At 41.9% G+C, this 19,289-nt stretch overlaps 1 protein-coding gene and 4 long non-coding RNA genes across 5 annotated transcripts; all 5 read left to right on the forward strand.

The window, feature by feature from the left end:
- The first annotated feature begins 1,947 nt into the window (after positions 1–1,947).
- LOC140370953 (uncharacterized) lies at positions 1,948–3,568 on the forward strand. The gene is made up of 6 exons (XR_011928419.1): positions 1,948–2,068; positions 2,147–2,329; positions 2,424–2,618; positions 2,700–3,089; positions 3,175–3,309; positions 3,419–3,568. It is a non-coding gene; the product is annotated as an uncharacterized lncRNA (long non-coding RNA).
- A 5,220-nt stretch (positions 3,569–8,788) lies between these two features.
- LOC140377641 (uncharacterized) lies at positions 8,789–9,383 on the forward strand. The gene is made up of 3 exons (XR_011930118.1): positions 8,789–8,876; positions 8,945–9,089; positions 9,180–9,383. It is a non-coding gene; the product is annotated as an uncharacterized lncRNA (long non-coding RNA).
- Positions 9,384–14,003: 4,620 nt separating this feature from the next.
- Positions 14,004–14,775, forward strand: LOC140377627 (uncharacterized). The gene is made up of 3 exons (XR_011930114.1): positions 14,004–14,175; positions 14,293–14,511; positions 14,627–14,775. It is a non-coding gene; the product is annotated as an uncharacterized lncRNA (long non-coding RNA).
- A 233-nt stretch (positions 14,776–15,008) lies between these two features.
- Positions 15,009–16,321, forward strand: LOC140377633 (uncharacterized). Its single transcript, XR_011930115.1, has 3 exons — positions 15,009–15,140; positions 15,470–15,685; positions 16,148–16,321. It is a non-coding gene; the product is annotated as an uncharacterized lncRNA (long non-coding RNA).
- Positions 16,322–17,392: 1,071 nt separating this feature from the next.
- Positions 17,393–19,149, forward strand: LOC140369515 (uncharacterized). Its single transcript, XM_072456885.1, has 7 exons — positions 17,393–17,527; positions 17,601–17,822; positions 17,903–18,082; positions 18,158–18,349; positions 18,507–18,656; positions 18,733–18,836; positions 18,943–19,149. The coding sequence occupies exons 2-7, from the start codon at positions 17,804–17,806 to the stop codon at positions 19,147–19,149; spliced, it is 852 nt and encodes a 283-aa protein (XP_072312986.1). The 5' UTR covers positions 17,393–17,527; positions 17,601–17,803.
- The last annotated feature ends 140 nt before the right edge of the window (positions 19,150–19,289 follow it).

A 19,289-nucleotide genomic window follows, 5' to 3' on the forward strand; every position in this document is an offset into this window, starting at 1 on the left:
AATATTGTTCACAAATTTATCAAAATCTTACTTATCAATTAATATTAAGATAAGATAAGATAAGATATTCCTTTATTGTCCCACATGGGGAAATTTAATTGGTGCAACGCAGGTAGATACAAAGGTAGATACAGAAGAACAGATCACTTATAGGAAGTAAGTAGTATCAATATTGATATTGATATCGTCTGATCTGAAGGTCGGTGGATCAAATCCCACTCTCGACATAAACATCCTTGATAGAGTGGTCAGATCCGCTGGCCCACAGGTTGGCGCTGTGATTGCAGCTGCCTTTGTTGAATACTGCCATTGTGTCCTTGGGCAAGACACTTAACCTGCCCCGTCCCCATTGGTGTGTACACTAGTGCATGAATGTGTGTGAAAAGGTTGAAAAGAGCTATATAAATGTCACAATTTTTAACATTGCACAGGTGTGCCTGAGACTGGCCTCAATAAAAGGTCACGCTGAAATGTTCGGTTTTACTTTATTGGAAGGGTCTGGCGTGTGACCACCAAAGTTGCTAGATATTGGCGGGAACTGGAACATGCTGTCGTATGCACCGATCCAGAGCATCCCAAACATGCTCAATGCACGACATGTCCACAGCGTGTTCCAGTTCCTGCCAATATCCAGCAATTTCAGCGGCCATTTTGGTGGTCACATCAGACAGATTTTTGGACCCCCCAGAACCCCGTAATAAATCAACACTGAACAAGTGGCCTTTTATTGTGGCCAGCCCAAGGCACACCTGTGCAATATTCATTTCGTCTCGTCAGCATCTTGATATGCCACACCTGTGAGGTGGGATGGATTATTAATATGAATATCAAGAGCTAAAACAAACTTTGACACGTTTATGAATAATATTTGAGAGATACTTTTCTTTCATATATAAGGAAAGGATTGCATATCTTAGAGCACAGTTCATGAAAAATGGGAGCTGAACAAAAGTGTTGCATTTATATTTTTGTTCTGAGTATTTGAAGCCTTTCATCATGAATGCAGTAACATTTTAAGTATTTGTTTGATTTAACACCAGGGACTGCATATGGTACGCAGTATGCATGCCCGGCTGGAACATACAGCATTCAAATGGGCAATAGACATAGAGATGACTGCCTGATCTGTCCTGAAGGCTTTTTCTGTCCAGAGGGCACCTCCAAACCGTCTCCCTGCCCACGGTGAAGAAAAATAAAATACAATAAAAAGAATAGGCATCTTCTGGAGCTCTTGTTTTGAAATGTATTTTGTATAATTAGTCTTCTATCTTTCTAGAGCTACCTTTCATTCACATAAAGGTGGTAAAAAACTGGATGACTGCTTAGTCTGTCCTGCTGGCTATTTTTGTCCTCACTCAGCCACCGTCAACCCCAGAGTGTGCGGAGTTGGCAGTTACTCTGTAAGTGTACTTACATACCCTCCATCTCACACTCATTTTGTGTTCAAATTAACTTACTTACTTACTTACTCTAACATACAGGATATGCACAGGCAAGACAAATTAGTTGTGTAGGTGGCCAATCAGCATCGAAAATATTCTCCAATAATAAATATGAAATCAATAGTATCATCTGGACCTGTCCTCTGTGTCCCTTCTTCATATTTACGGATATCTTTAACTTCAACTCTCTGAATCTTGTTTCATTTTGCCTTGTGTGTAGGATGAGGGCTCTGTGGAGTGCTCCGCTTGCCTCAGAGGCCACTATTGCAGTAATGAGACCACTAGTGAGGAGGCCATGTTGAAAGTCATGGTTTGTCCTCCGGGCTTCCTCTGCTCTCAAGGTTTGACCAGAGACCCGCAGCGTTCAGCCACGCTATGTCCTCGAGGCTTCTATTGCCCCGGAGGAGGGATTGTGAGTCAAACTCTACAAGTTATGTACAATTGAGAAGAAATGAATCAATTTGCAATAATCTTTTATTACATTTTAGGATCCCAACCCTATTCCTTGTCCAAATGGTACATACAGTACTTTTCCTGGACTGCGTGATGTAAGGGACTGTCAACAGTGTCCTGAAGGGAAATACTGCTACTCTTTACATCCACAAGAAGAGCCTATTACATCCCCTGTAAGTCAGTAATCAAATACAAGTGCAAATAATCTGAGTTGTGCAATTGTTTTATGGCAGTTGCTGGTATCTTTTCAGACAGGTCCTTGTCCCGATGGCCATTTTTGCCCTTCTGGAACTGGATACCCTTATACCTACCCCTGTCTACCTGGCCAATACAGAAATAATACACTAGGCCATGATGGAAAGATATGTGTTCTCTGTCCCGCCAGACATTACTGTGAAAGACAAGGAACTGGCACACCTTTGGTTTGTCCTCTGGTAAATATATTGCGTTACCATGAGCTGTGTTCAGTGTTCGTCTTTAATTGCTTTTAGAATATATTTCAATCACCCTTTGGTTTTCATGTTTTAGGGCTTTTTCTGCGCAGTGGGCACATCTTTTCCTGAGCCTTGTCCTGATGGGACCTACAGCTCCCGCTCAGCTCTCAGTGACAGGTCTGAGTGCTCCCCTTGTGGTGGAGGAGAGTTTTGCAATGGCGTGGGCCTCAAAGAACCCACAGGGCAATGTAAAGAGCGCTACTATTGTCAAGAAGGAGCCAAGTCTGCTGTAGGGGAAAACTACATTTACATTTATATTGTGAAGTTGTTAAAAAAAAAGGGAAAAAAAAGTTAATGCATTTTTTATTAGACTCCTGTGGATGGGACGACAGGAGGATTGTGTCCTGCTGGAAGTTACTGTCCTTTTGCAACATCAGCTCCCCTGCCGTGTCCCCCTGGCACCTACAGCAACAGCACAGGCCTTAGCAACCAAGAAGAATGTGCACACTGTCTACCAGGGTACTGTTATCATAATGTTATTCAAAAGGCAGTTTTCTGTATATATTCCTGACAGATTTGTTTCCTCTACAGTTACTATTGTTTGGGTTTTAATAACACTTCACCATCAGGCCCTTGTTACCCTGGACACTACTGCACTCATGGATCGACTTCACCTGTTCAGCATGAAGCGGAGGAGGGGCATTATACATTAGAAGGAGCTGCCAGGCCAGAACCATGTCCTCCTGGCACTTTTCAACCTGTATGTACAGTGAAGTGACAGAAAAGACCCTTAATAAATCTCTTTAAATTAATTCTGAATAATTTGTTTAATGACTCTTCCTCAGAGTCGAGGTGCACAGTCCTGTATGGAGTGTCCTGGTGGTAGATTGTGTAATCAGACAGGCATGTCACAGCCACTACTTTGTCCCACTGGTCACTATTGTCCTCCTGGATCCATTGTAGCTCGCCCTTGTCCTACAGTGAGTCTTCTATTTTTTATGTACTATTTATTTGTATATACATTAATAGCATCTCATCTGCAGGATTTTATAAGGTACAATATCGTTGCTTACTTTAATTATTATGTAGGGATTTTTCTCTGACCAGTCTGGGGGGGAAACATTAAAACATTGTCGGCCGTGTGACCCAGGCAAGTTCTGTGGTCGAGTTGGTCTTTCTAAACCTCAAGGGCTTTGTGCCTCTGGGCATTACTGCACCTCTGGAGCCTCCACTGCATTTCCAGTAAGGCAATTGAACATTCATCTTTTTAGCAGCAATGATTTAATATCAAACCACCTACTTGCAATTGAAGCAATAATGTTACAACAGAAATGCTACTTCCTTTTATTATAATGACATTGCTATGACTTATTCATAGGTAGCTGTGACCTCTGGTGGTGTGTGTCCTATGGGCTTCTTCTGCCCCAGAGGTACTAGACACCCTCGGCAGCACCCATGCTTGGCTGGGACCTGGAGTGACGCAGTTGGTGCTCAGAACCTATCCTCCTGCCGTCCCTGTCCCCCTGGCTCCTACTGTAATAGGACAGGTCTCAGTCAGCCCTCTGGAATGTGTCATGCAGGTACTAGAAAAGTTCTAAAAAGAGCATCACATACCAGATATAATAGAATCATATACAGTCTTTTTAAATATATTTATTTATGTATCTAATCTGGCTTGTTGTTACTATTTTAGGGTATTACTGTTTAGGTGGAGCAATACATCCTGGGCCAACAGACAGTGTAACAGGAGACATTTGTCCAGTTGGACACCATTGCCCCTTTGGTTCATCCTCGCCCCTCCTCTGCCCTGATGGGACCTTTTCCAATTCAACAGGTATAGCAAAGTCACTATGATATGCAATAAAATACATACTCATATAAAGAAGACGGACTGAGTTCTGTGATTCCATTCATGTCCTGATGAAGGAGCAGGAGAGTGTGATGACTGTCCTATGGGGACCTACTGCCTCTCAGGGGATGGGGTACAGCCCTGTCCTGCTGGACACTATTGTCTTGGAGGTGGTGTTGAAGGAATCCTGCCTTGCCCTCCCGGTACATACAATCCTCAGTTTGGCCTCAGCCAAGTAGAGCAGTGCCTCATTTGTCCAGCAGGTGAGAGCATTGTTTCATGGTCTTGATGTACGGGTCAGAAAATGTTGATAATAGCAGAATGAGGGATAGAATCTGACGTGTTTGTATTTAGACATACATGCAAAGTGAGAATAGTTTTATACAAGGTGTTTTTCTTGCAGGATTGTTTTGTGAAGAATGGGGTATTTTTGAACCCACTGGACCCTGTCAGGCTGGTTACTATTGCATAGCAGGTAGAATAAGTTCTATCCCGCATATAATTTGTGAAATTGATAATGAACAAAAGATCCAGGTCATGGTTATTTTCTCTAGGTGTGAATTTTCCAAATCCAGACGGTAACTTCAGCACAGGTGTGGGAGGAGCTTGTCCACAAGGACATTACTGCCCTGAAGGAACCAGTGTCCCCCTGCCCTGTCCTCCAGGGACCTACTCTAAGAGGTAAATAGTAGAAGTTTATATATTATTATGTACAAGCAAACCTTTCCTAAATATTTTTATGTGTGGTCATACAGTCTTCACCTGGCAGACCGCTCTAGTTGTAGTCCATGTCCGCCGGGTCATTTTTGTGGAAGTGGAGGTCTAACTCATCCATCAGGCTTTTGCAGGGCAGGATTCTACTGCCCGGGAGGTGACGCAGCACCAACAGGTCATTTATGTTCACAATGACTAACGTGCTTGTTTACATGTATAATTAACATTAAGACTGGAATTAGCGAAGGATCAATCAAGTAATTCGTAATGTGGCTAAGAATAAAATACTTGTATATGTTTTTTAGGTGATTTTTATTAATCATAAACTGATTACACTGTATTTAAAAATTTAAGCTGAACAAAGATCATATAAATCAGGCTTCCTTTGTACACGTCTTAAGTCTGGAGAGATTCAGGGCTGAACAAACAGGAGGAGGAGATATTTTCAGTATTTTTTCTTGAGCTGGTCCTCAGAGTCTGATTTTGTTTCAGGTTTAGACTAACTTCAGGACAAACCTATGTCCCACATGAATACATGTCTATTGCGTAAGAGAAGAGGAGATTTGATTATTAAGAGAACATTATAACAAGACTGATCACAGTAAGGACAATAAGGACTAATCTACATTTGGTACGACCCTATACGTAATTGTTTTGTAGGTTCAGAAGGAGGCCCCTGTCCAGAAGCTCATTTTTGCTCCGAAGGAAGTGCTAGTCCTGAACCCTGCCCAGCTGGAAGCTATTCCAACCTCACAGGCCGCTCCGTGTGCTCTCGCTGTCCAGCTGGTTACTACTGTCCAGAGAGAACAGCCAACTTCACACAGTTTCCCTGCCCACCAGGATTTTACTGCCCTGATGGTAAATTATTTTCACAAATATTTAGAAAGCACGAATGAATTTGTCACAAACCCAGACAAAACAAACAGGGCAGTTCTTATTATAAAACAGAACAATGCTTCTTTTGTGTCTCCAAAGGCACCAGACATGCTACCCAGTTCCCCTGTCCCCGTGGATACTACAATCCAGAGCCAATGACTCAGACTTTGGACAGTTGCTTGCCCTGCCCTCCAGGACACTACTGTGAGAAGGAGAGACTGACCAAAGTGTCTGGAAGATGCGAGGCTGGTCCGTGACACTCCCATTAACTGTCTTCTATGTTGGTTTAGTTCTCTGGAAAGAAGTACAAGTGAAATGTTGTCAGGAACATACTGGTAGTGCACAAATTGTAACTTACAGAGAAAACCGCAAGCTTTAAAGCTTTTGCACCAGCAAGACTATGTACAAGACATTGCTTTGCTCATATTTAATACATTTCATTGTGAATAGAGTTCTTTGTTTCAATACTTTCATTTCATCCTGCTATGGTGGCCGGCTTGAATTTAAACACTGTAAAAAATGATTACATCTTTATTCATTTTCCTTTCCTTCCACACAGGCTGGTTCTGTGTGTCGGCAGCTTGGACCTCACAGCCCTTTGATCTGGACAACTACACAAATGCCAACTGTCTATGTCCAGCCACTGCCACAGGAGGCCGCTGCCAGCCAGGCTTTTACTGCCCATTAGGAAGCTCTGAGCCTCTGCCCTGTCCGCCGGGATCATTCTGCAATATCTCAGGTATTCACAGCAGTTAATTGTGCTATAAACTATTACATACAAATGTATACTTGTAGCTGATGTGTTTGCATATTTATGGATGTGTCACATGTTTATAGATATGTGCTATGTTTATAATTGTTAGCAACCACCTCCAGTCTCTCTCTCTAAAACCCGTAACCAAGGTAAAAAATGTAGGAGTAATTATGGACTCAGACATGAATTTCAACCGCTACATCAACTCAATAACATCAGTAGCTTTCTTCCATCTAAAAAACATTGCCAAAATTAAAAACATAATGTCCCAACCAGACTTGGAGCGACTTATCCACGCATTTGTCTCCAGTAGACTAGACTACTGTAACGGCCTGCTCACTGGCCTTTCCAAACAAGCTGTAAAACAGCTGCAGTACATCCAGAACGCTGCTGCTCGGGTCCTGACCAGAACCAGGAAGTATGAGCACATTAGTCCTGTTCTCAGGTCTCTGGACTGGCTTCCTGCGGCTCAGAGAATAGACTTCAAAACAGCTCTAATTGTGTATAAGTCTCTCCATGGCATAACACCAAAATACATCTCAGACTTGTGTGTGTCATACGAACCACCTCGGACTCTAAGGACCTCAGGGACTGGCCTCCTGCTGGTTCCCAGAGCCAAAACCATACACGGAGAATCTGCGTTCCAGGTCTATGGGGCAAAGGTCTGGAATAGCCTCCCCGAAGTCGTGAGACAGGCCCCCACCCCGGCTGTGTTTAAATCCAAACTAAAAACTGTTTTGTTTAGCCGTGCCTATGACTGATTTTAACTGTTTTTTAATATTTTAAAATACTACTTTTATTCTTTACTTTACTCTGATGTACATTGTTTTTACGTTTTTATAAACTGCACTGTGTTTTTAATTTATTACTTGTTTTAAATTGTGTTTTAAACACTGTAAAGCACTTTGAATTGCAGTTTGTATGAATTGTGCTTTATAAATAAATTTGATTTGATAATAGGTTTGCCTTTACCAATGGGTCCTTGTTCCCCTGGGTATTACTGTTTGGGAGAAGCGGCAGAGGCAAAACCATTAGATGGAGAAACAGGCAATATTTGTCCACCTGGGACATACTGTGGTAGGTTTTTCTTCTTTCAGGTAGTGGTGGCGGCATAAACTAAATGTTATCTTAATGTAAATCTTTTTTATACAATAAGATATGCTACATCCACATAATGAAGTCTACTGAAGTGTAGTCTAGTTTATGTTCATATGTGCCGGTATGTATTCTCAGTTGAAGGATCTGGGCAGCCTGAGCTGTGCCCAAATGGGACTTTCTCCCCAATTCCAGGTCTAAGTGACAGACAGGACTGTCTGCCCTGTCCACGGGGCTCCTATTGCTCTGGGATGGGGTTAAGCGTTCCCACGGGACCATGCACTTCAGGTAAGCCTTTATGCAGTTATGTATTCTTGATTTCATCAGAGTAAATGTATATCTGTTTACATTTACTAAGTAGTAGATCATTTCAGCCATTGCATTGTCTCAAACCATAATTTTAGGTTACTGGTGTCCCCCCGGTCAGATTTTGGGTACTGCTCAGCCATGTCTTCTGGGTCACTTTTGTCCCCTGGGCAGTTCATTCCCCATGCCCTGCCCTGCAGGCACCTACCAGGATAAAGAAACACAAGCCTCTTGTATGGTTTGTAAGCCAGGTACTAGCTTCTATATTAATTCAATATTAATGCAAATGTAATGCAAATGTTTTGAAATATACAAACACGAGACATTAGATGAATATTTATGAAAAGAAGAAGTATTCATTTATGAATGTGTTTTCTTTTTCCAGGGTACTATTGTGTTGAGAGTTTTGGTTTTTCAAACACTTCTTGGCCACAACCTTGTCCTAAAGGACATTACTGCCCAGAAGGAACATCTTTGCCCAACCAGCACCCATGTCCTGTGGGCACTTTTAATCAAAGAAATCATGCAGACAGTCGGCTGAGCTGTATGCCATGTCCTCCAGGCCAATATTGTCCTTCTCTGGGACTAACTGAGCCAGCAGGTTTGAGAGACAAACCCATCTTATTATTGTCCTCGTTGAGAATGAGAAAGTGGAAACGGATTGTTTGTTCAAAAACAATGTCCCGATGACGACAATTGAATCTTTTTCTACACCTATTGAACTATTTGATTGTTTTAATAAGGACCAGCTATGTTAGAATATTTTTTCATTGTTTCTTTTAATTTAATTGATCATGCAGCATTTTGGAAATATGGTACACAAATAAAGTTGATTGAAATACCAACAGGTCCCTGTGAAGCTGGTTACTGGTGTAGAGAGGGTGCACCCTCTCCAACCCCTCAGGATAATCTCACAGGCTTCTTGTGTCCTCCTGGTCAATACTGTCTCTCAGGTATTGCATCTGAGTATGACTCTTTTCTTGTACATAGTCTAAAACTGAATAAAGCACTCATTTTGCAGGCACAACTTCACCCATGGCTTGCCCCGATGGAACCTGGTCCAACAGTTCTGGTTTGAGGAGCCAGACAGACTGTAAAATGTGCATAGCTGGGCATTACTGTGACGGTACAGGCCTGATTAAACCAACAGGACCATGTCGCGGGGGGTACAGTGCTTTATTTATTTAAATATTTATTAACACTGCAAAATATATTCCTATAACTACCGTGCATCAGAAAAATATTGTTTTGTACAGCTATTATTGTTCAGAGGGAGCAGTCACAGCCACCCCCACTGACGAAGTTACAGGAGGAGCATGTCCAGAGAGTTACTATTGCCCTGAAGGAAGCGTTCAGCCACTGCTCTGTTCTCCGGGAACATATGTATCCGTCACACAGGCCACACATTGCATGCCCTGTTTGCCTGGCTGGTACTGTGTCTCTGGGTCTCTTTATCTTTGTCCAGCAGGTGTGTAGTTGATGCATCAACATATTTTCAAGTAATTATAACAAGGAATACATTTTTATTGCAACTTGCAGGTTTTTACTGCCCAGAGGGTACCGGGCTGGACATGAAAGGCTGTCCAGAGGGAACTTACAGTCCTGACCTGGGCTACTGGTCCATCTCCCAGTGCAAGCAGTGTGATGGCGGCCATTACTGCGCTTCCATAAATGGGACTACTGTCACTGGACCATGTCAGGAAGGATACTACTGTTCATCTGGAAACACCTCTCCAAAACCAATCTCACAGCTTTCTGGTACAATTTGAACTATCATATAAAATGATCATAAATTGCAATACAGTACTTTGTTACTTTACACCACTCAACAGCAGAATTTTTGATGTCATGTTTCCATAGACAGCTTTGTTTTGTGTCTTTACCAGGACAGGGAGGTCCGTGTCCTGCTGGACATTATTGTCCTATGGCCACTGTCCATCCTTCACCCTGTCCACTTGGAACATTTTCAAACCTTACTAAATTAGTCTCTCAGGTTGGTAATTACTCATTGCTAAACTATTGTTAAATCCTTAAGATTTGTTCTTCAGTGATTAATTTTTATGAAATACTTTGTTTTACACCGAATGATTTATTTATGTTCTTTATCTCACACCCAACTTACACCGTACAGATAAGCCTCAGATTGTCAATTTCCCTCCCCGTTTCACTTATTGCTCTCTCAGGAGGATTGTCAGCTCTGTCTTCCTGGTCACTACTGTCATGCTGTGGGGCTCACTGCACCTACAGGGGAATGCTGGGAGGGTTTTTTTTGCCTGGAGGGAGCATATCGCCCCGACCCTATTCTGAAAGACAAACACGGAGGACCTTGCCCAAAAGGTCATCAATAAAATACATTTATTTTCTTAGAGTGAACCTTGTGGTTCTGTTGGAGTGTATTGTTAACATAAAAGAATGATTGCATTACATGTTTATTTCAAATACACAGCCATAAACAGCTGCTGTGTTGACTGTGAATACCAAACCAGTCCCTTGTGTGTTCTTTTTGTTCTACAAGTCTGTGTTTGTATGCGCATCAATGTCTTGAACCTTGTCTGCAAATAAGCAGGTTATTACTGCTCAGAGGGCTCAGCGGCTCCACAGCGGTGCCCCTTGGGAACTATCAGTGCAGTCGATGGTTTGCCCAGCTGCAGCATCTGCCCCCAGGGGTAAGCCTGTTTCCAAGAGCTACACCGTGAACCTTCCTTTGAGTAATTGTGTAGTCTTTGCTGTATACTCTTCTCACACATTTAATCTCAAATATGTTTATGAACCATTTTCCTCTGAGCTCTTGGTGGACTCATTATTGTGCTCTTTGTCTTCAGGTTTTATTGTCCCATCAGTAGTAATGGGAGTGAAAATGGAAGTTATGAGTGTCCCATGGGCCATTATTGCCCGTCGGGGACATGGTTCAAACATCAGTATCCATGTCCAGCTGGATTATTTAACCCACATTTTCGAATGGCAAAACCCCAAGACTGCTTGCCCTGCCCTCCAGGTTATATAAAATAATTTTAACATTTAAAAATGCATCCGATGCGAGTGTGAGTAATAACAAAAACATGATTGTTATGGTAAAAATACACCACCTTCTTATTTCACCAGGGTCATTCTGTGCCTTCCCAGGAAAGAGTAATGCATCAGGGTTATGTAGTGCTGGATACTATTGCCTTTCTGGAGCATGGTCACCCACCCCAACCGATGGAGGACAGACTGGTGACCGGTGTCCTGAAGGTCACTACTGTTCCCAGGGCTCCTCTGCACCGATACCTTGTCCTTCTGGATATTACAGCAACAGCACGGGGAATGCAGATATATCCAGCTGTCTGCCCTGCCTACCAGGTACTGTATGTTGTGTAAGTGTACAAGTATACCATGTTTATTATTTTTTGTTATTAATACATTTGCAAAGAATTCAAACAACCTTCTTCTGGGGTATTGTTTGTAGAATTTTGAGGCAAATAATAAATTGAATCCATTTTGGAATAAGGCGGAAACATAACAAAATGGGGGAAATGGGAAATGTGAATACTTTCCCAATATATAATTACCAGTATGTTACTTTTTGATAGTGCAGTAGGCTGCGCTAGTTATTTTCAAAAAACACACAATTGAGGTTTACCTTAGAATCAGCTGTTTTTGCTGACACGTTTTCAGATATTCTATGTATGTTTTTCAATGCATAGTTTCCTGTGTATCTATACATACAAACATTATAATCGTACAATAAAAAGTTGGATATATGTAGCATGCACCTCTACTTATTTATATATTTACTTATCCGAACTTAAATGTACACCTTGTTATAAGCTGTTTTGTTTTTGTAGGATTTCTTTGTGCCACTAGAGGGCTCTCTTTCCCTACCCAAGTCTGCCCCGCTGGCTCTTACTGTCCCAGAGTAGTTAACAGCAGTCTTCACTCTTCAGCACCCTGCTCCCCGGGAAATATGTGCCCCCCTGGATCTAAAGCACAGCTTCCCTGTTTGCCAGGCAGCTATCAGAGCTTACCTGGGCAGGTACATTTATTCAATATCAAACTTTTTGATCATGAAAAATGACCATATTTTGGCTTTTATAGGTTGAGTGTGTTGAATGCCCAGCTGGATTTTACTGTGCTGGTTCATTAGACAATGTCACTGGAAATGTGTCTGGAACGCAAACTCCTATGTTATGTCCCAGAGGATATTACTGTCCACCAGGTATAAGTGAAGTGTTAAGAGTGAGGTTATAATATATATATTGTCCTAATAAATAAACTAGTATGATATGCATTTTTTTTTTTTTTTCCTACAGGAACAAAGTCCGGTCTAGCAATGCCATGCCCGGTCGGATCCTTCAGCAACCAGATGGGTTTGTCCAATAAGTCGATGTGTGACCTCTGCCCTCCAGGGCGATACTGTAGCTCTTCTGGACTGTCTGCTCCTACTGGACTATGCTCACCTGGGTAATTTACATCCATTGTTCATTGGGTTAATTGAACTCCATTTTTTGTCTTCCCCACTGTCTTTCTCATCCATCATACCCTGCAGCCCTATCTTCATCCCATATATTCATCATTTCTCCCCATAGTTACATCTGTATCCAAGGCTCTGTTTCTGCCCAGCCTGAAGATGGCTTGACAGGAGGTCGGTGCTCTGCAGGGTCCTACTGCCCTCAGGGTACCAACTACATGGTCCCTTGCCCCACTGGAACTTTCAACTCCCAAGAGGGTGAGAAGATTACTCAAAGCTCTTTTAAAACCATGGTCCATGTATCGTATGAAAATGCTTTGCAGAACTATGCTTAATGAATGTAGATTAAAGTAGCTAAAACAAAATGTATAATTATTGTACTTTCAGGAGGAACTTCCTCTCAAGCATGTCAGCCATGTTTATCTGGCTATTACTGCGCTGAGGTTGGCTTGTCAGCTCCATCTGGACTTTGCCATGCAGGTTTTTACTGTAAAAAGGGATCTAGAACTGCAACACCTAGGGGTAATATTGATATTTGCGTTTTACTTTTATACAGTTTGTTTTTCAGACATTTTTTAATTACACTGCTCTTTTTGAAGAAAACTTATACTAAAACGTTTTTAAATTGTATAATTTGTGTTACAGGAAACAGCTCTTCTCCTTTACCACGCCCTGCTTCTCCAACTCTTGAGCAGATCTATAATGATTTATGTCCTGCAGGCCATTATTGTCCTAAAGGCAGTCAAAGGCCCATCCCATGTCCACCAGGTACTCAGAAGCACAGAGAACATTTTACTTAAGTGACATTGTTCCTATTGTTGCAATCGTGCCAAAAAGCCCCTGAGGTACAGTAAAGACCGTTCAAAGAAAATAAGAAGCCATATATCATTATGGTCAGCAAGCTAGTAATCATCTACAAGATGTTCACAATTGATTTCCATGTGTTTAGTGTGTGAGGGAAAGAAAGGAATAATGTCAAGGTTAATTTGATATATAATTTGTCTTCACACACACACACAGGAAGTTTCTCAATGAGGTCTGGAGCAGAGTCTGAGGTGGACTGTGAGACTTGTCACCCAGGATATTACTGTTCCTCCTGGGCACAGACTCGTGCTGACCCCCTCTGTCCTCCAGGGTGGTTCTGTCCACCAGGATCAGTATCTGGACATCAGCCAGGTACATCATCAAGGGTCAAGCTCTGGAGTGGGCCATGAAGTCTTTGTAATTTAACATGGTGTTATATTGTGATCTTTACACTTATTCTGTTTACTAGGAGATTTACATGAAGACTGGTCTATTTGGTTTATCTTTAGAGCTTTTAATCATATTACTGTTCTGGCGAAGGTGGCAATTATAGATATTGATATTACAGACACTAGAGAAGCATAGTTTTGTAAATAGCACATCAGTTTTTTGATTGTGTCTTAGAGTTCCTGTGTCCAGCTGGTCACGCTTGCCCGGCTGGTAGTGCCGCCCCCTCCATCTGTAGCCCTGGTCATTTTCAGTCTTCATCAGGACAGCCCATCTGTGACATTTGCCCAGCAGGTAATCTCAAATGAAGCAGAAACCACCTTGTGTATGCATTTATCCTAAACTAAGTGAAGCATGATATTATTATATTATGTATTGCACACCTTGCCCAGGTTCTTACTGTTTGGAAGGGTCAGTGGCACCATCTTCTTGTCCAGTGGGAACTGTCAGCCCATCAGCAGGGAGGAGATTCCTAAATGAGTGTCTGCCTTGTCCCCCAGGCTTCTTCTGTAACATCAGTGGTCTGTCAGAGCCATCTGGGCCCTGCAGCCCAGGTCTCACAAACCCCTACCTGAGACAGAAATAACGACTTTTCAAAAATGTCCTCTCCTTTTATTGATGTTCATACCTCATGGATATTGCAGTATTCTAATGTCAGATGTCTGTCACAGGACACTTTTGTTCCCGGGGATCTACTGAATCAGCTCCTGTACTTCAACCTTATGGAGATGTGTGTCCCATTGGACATTTTTGTCCCGAAGGTAGTGGGTCACCAAAGCCCTGTCGAAGTGGAAACTTTCTTTCAGAGCCTGGAGCTTCGTCCTCCTCTGAGTGCCTCCTCTGCCCTCCTGGGAAATACTGTCTAAGTCCTGGAGCCTCACAGCCAACGGGTTAGAAACTGCTAAATTAATTAGGACATTGATATATGACAGTTTAGAAAATGCAGTGCCTAATGGTGTTTTCCAATATAGTTAGGAGTAACTGCTAGTTCTTATGTGTGATTAGGTCTGTGCTCGCCTGGTTTCTTCTGTGTAAGTGGCTCTGATACCCCTGCACCAAGGGCAAACCCCTCCTTGTCCGGCTGTCTTCACCAAATACTACATCTTTATGCAAATTCAGATGACATATTGCAAATGTACAATCAGACTTTCACCAGTAACTCCAGTAGTTCAGGTATTGTGTATTATTTTCATTTGCTTTTTTAAAGATCCATGTGTTGATGGACTGACTATTCCATAAGTTTGCGATTGGCTCCTATTGACCTATTGATTCCATGGCTATGACAAAATTGTGATCAAAATTGTTTAAATAAAAATATTAAAAGAGTTCCTTTTCTTTTTTCCATGTAAAATATTACAGAGGTTTGTGCCCTCTTCTATTACAGCCAGAGACGACAGCTGGATTGAAGTAGTAGCAGACCCTGAGGCAGTTTTAGACAATATTGTGACTCACAGAGCACCATGTGTCAGGAGACCACATTATGCATGTACCAGCTACAAAGGAGACATATGTCCGGAGGGTAGGTAAATCCTCACACTGAACTTGTGCACTCAATCTGATACTTAGTTCATCCCCCAGGCTCAAGTGCTGTCTCCTTGTTCATGACATGGTAGTCCTACTTACTGTTATTGCTGTGACATATTACAGCCTTCATCAGATCTTTTCGCACTGTCCATCATTAGTGCCTCCCTTTATTAATGAGAATCATAAAACATGTACAGTGGGACATAAAAGTTCCAACATGAATGCTTCCAGAAGACTCATGGATTGAATCATTTGAATTAATCTGAACAAAAAATATAGTTGAATATCTACTCTTCTCAAAACAATTTTGTATCTATTTGACAGGATTCTTTTGTGCACTGGGGGCACCGTATCCTCTCCTGTGTCAGGCTGGATTTTACTGTAATCAAACCGGTCTAGATGCCCCAGCTGGACCCTGTGTTCCGGGTTTCCTCTGTCCTAAAGGTTCTATTGACACCTATGCTACTCCTTGCCCTGAAGGACACTATTGCCCTGTTGCCACCCCCATACCTCTGCCATGTCCAGTTGGAACAATTAAAGGTAATTATTTTTGGATTGTCAAATCTTAATCTATAGAAATGCAGCTTGTAGTAGGTTTAAATGAATGCAATTTTCATCAAGCCATGATGCTTCATCCATGAATCGAAATTGATATATTTAATACGGCAATTCACTTATTTTAGACCTATAATTGATTTTCCCCACATCAGGATTTTATGGAAACCCCGCTTTTTTGTTGAGTGTCTATGAATAATTGAATTCTAAAGGTTTTAAATTGTGTTATTGTTTTGTCTTGGGGCAGAATGTGAATCCTATACATATAATCCTATCCTATACAATTAATCATGTCTTATGGTAAAGTTACTACCTAAATCAAAAGGTATTTACTAAAAATTGTGTCAAATTAGTCCAGTAATAGATTACCCACTGCCTTGAGAGGGGCTGGACTGAAATATTTGTTTTCCAAAAGAAAAATACCTTCACTTCCCTGTGTCTTTTCAGACTTTAATGGTGGGGCCACAGTTGAGACGTGTCGACCATGTCCACCGGGTCATTACTGCCACTCAAGAGGTCAATCAGAACCAAGTGGCCTGTGTGCAGAAGGCCACTATTGTCCTGGAGGTCAAACATCACCATTGCCTCTGCAACATGTCTGTTCAGTGGGACATTTTTGTAAAATGGTCTGTATCACAAAAATGTTAGCATTTTCATGAATCCTGACCACTGTATTGCATCATTTTGTCTAATGCTACATAACAGACTTATTTGTTCTCGCATACATTCATTTTAATCTCCTCTGCAGGGGAGTTTCATAGAGTCTCCGTGCCCTCTAGGAAGCTATCAGTCCAGACAAGGGCAAGGCCGCTGTGAACCTTGCCCTGCCGGTTTTTATTGTCACGATCAAGGTAAAAACTAAATAATGGATAAATGGCTAAACATTTGGTGTGTGAAATCTCAATGTTCGAAACAGAGCTGTTTCTCTACCTCCCCAGAATCAATAATGTTTTTTATCTGCATTTTAGGAGTGATTTTCCCACACCTGTGTAAAAGAGGTTTTTATTGTCCAAATGGGTCAATAAATCCAAGTCCTTGCCCATCAGGGACCTATGGAAACATGTCGGGCCTCACAGAGGAAATACAGTGCTTACTTTGTGATCCTGGAATGTACTGCAAAGGAACTGGTAAACAAAAGATTCATTTTCAGTATTTTAGAATTTACTATCTGTGTTTATGTACATACTTTCAAGCAATATCATATTCATGTATAGGACAAATGAAATATTGTTATTGCTCCAAACTAGGAAGAACTGATCCCAGTGGTCCTTGTGCTGAAGGATTTGTTTGTAATAAGGGATCCTCTGAGCCATCACCAGCAGATGGCCTGATGGGAAAACCCTGTCCTCCTGGATTCTACTGCTCTGTTGGCACATCTACCCCACAACCCTGCCCAAAGGGAACATACAGGTTGACATGGAATGATGTTTCACCCTAAAATGCATTCACATGTTGATAGTTGTATTGTTCTATATAGTAACAAAGGTGGACTTGTGGAAGTATCTCAGTGTAAAAGCTGCATACCAGGCTTTTACTGTTCAGAGCGTGGTCTCTCCATTGTGTCGGGCCCTTGTTTGCCTGGTAAGGGTTTTATTTGAACTATCTTTGTGTCTTTTAGCCCTGTCTTTATTGTCTTTATGTTGGTGCCAGGCTTTTACTGTCTAGAGGGATCATCCACCGCTACTCCATCAGGTATTTCTGGGGATGTTTGTCCAGAAGGCCATTACTGTTTAGAAGGAAGTAGTGTGCCCATAGCATGTTCACCTGGCTCTTACCAGAATCTTACTGGTGGAGTAAGTAAAGATGATTGCAAGCCTTGCCCATTTGGTAAGTAAAATGTCCTTCATATAATTATGCAAAAGTATTATTTCCTTGTCCTAGCTCAGTCCTGTTTTCCCAGGCCAGTTTCAAGACCTCTTTGGCCAAAAAGAGTGTAGTCCTTGTCCTGCTGGCTTTCACTGTCAAGCCCTAAGTCCCAGTCCCTCTAGAGGGAGCTCAAATGGAGTTTCCAACCCAGAGCCATGTCCTGCTGGATACACATGCCCCAAAGAGAGTCCTGACAGGCAGCCTATTCCCTGTCCTAAAGGCACCTATAGCCAAAATATGGGTTTATCCATCTCAGGTGGCTCACACTTTCACACATTCATCTGAATTCCTTGTGCTAGTATAATTGGTTTGTTAAAGTTGCTTTTAATTTTATAGGTGAATGCTTAGTGTGTCCTGCAGGACAGTTCTGTGGATCTGATGGTTTGATTAGGCCCTCAGGCCCTTGTGATTCAGGTTTTCTTTGTGTAATCGGAGCCATGGTTCCTAATCCTATGGACAACAGGACGGGATCTCTTTGTCCACCAGGGTATTACTGCAAACAAGGGCTTAGAGCAGGTAGACATACTATAAATGTAGATTATTTTGACAGATAGAATTTTAAGTGATTAATATGTACTTTTGTGTTTTCAGGTGTTTGCTTGGCAGGATACTTTTGTGACTGGGGGTCGAGCAAAGGTGACGAAGCTCTTTGTCCAGCAGGTTTTTTTTGTCCCAGAGGGACACCAGCCCCCCTACCATGTCCTCCTGGAACCTTCAGCTCTGCCACTGGCATCGCACACCAATACAACTGCACCACCTGTTTACCTGGATACTACTGTCAAGGTTAAAATTTGTATCTACTAAATGTTCAATTTTTATTTTATATGTGGACATATTTATATGTGGACATATTTTCAGTTGCAGTTGTCTTATTTCTGTTAAATGCATTTGTTTGAAAGGTATTCTCACAAACTTGCATGTTACAAATGTGTTCGATCAGGTGAAGGGACAGTACAGCCTAATCTATGCCCTGCTGGACATTACTGTCCTCCTGGACTTACTCTGGGGACAGAGTTCCCATGCCCACCTGGTACTGTGCAGAAAAGGCTTGGGGCTATGAGCCCTCATAATTGCATGGCATGCCCTCCCGGTAAATAACAAAAAGTAGAAGTAGTCACCAGTTACATCCTATGAACAGTTAATCTAATGTAAATCTTATGTCATAGGAATGTTCTGCTCTGAATATGGGTTATCAGAGCCTTCTGGTCTCTGTGACCCTGGATACTTCTGTCCATCTGGATCAATCAGCTTTAACTCTAGTGAACTCCAGGTTGGCCTTAACTGAAATGATGGTCTTTGTAAAACAATCATCTCTTGTAGTTTCACATTTATAATGTTCATATTAACAGATTAGATATTTGTATTTCTCTTAACAGGCCAATTCCACTGAAAACCACATTTGCCCTGCCGGTCATTTCTGCCCCTCTGGCACTGGTCATCCTCATCCCTGTCCTGCAGGCTCTCTCTCTATGTCTCTTGGAGTCACTGCAGTTGACGGATGTCATCCTTGCCCCCCTGGACTGTTCTGTAACAGACCTGCTTTAGCAGATATCATGGATGCACTGCCATGTCACGCTGGGTAAACATGTTTGTTTGTCTACTTCTGATGTTCCAAATCCAACCTTAAGACATCACATCAGACTCCTAAAATAAAGAATGTTGATATTCATTCATGATTATTATTATTAATGCAAAGGTTTGTGTGTTTATGTCTGTAGGTATG

Source organism: Eucyclogobius newberryi, unplaced genomic scaffold, assembly GCF_026437365.1.
Source record: "Eucyclogobius newberryi isolate DKJ021-1_F unplaced genomic scaffold, fEucNew1.0.hap1 SCAF_10, whole genome shotgun sequence".
Taxonomy (NCBI): domain Eukaryota; kingdom Metazoa; phylum Chordata; class Actinopteri; order Gobiiformes; family Gobiidae; genus Eucyclogobius; species Eucyclogobius newberryi.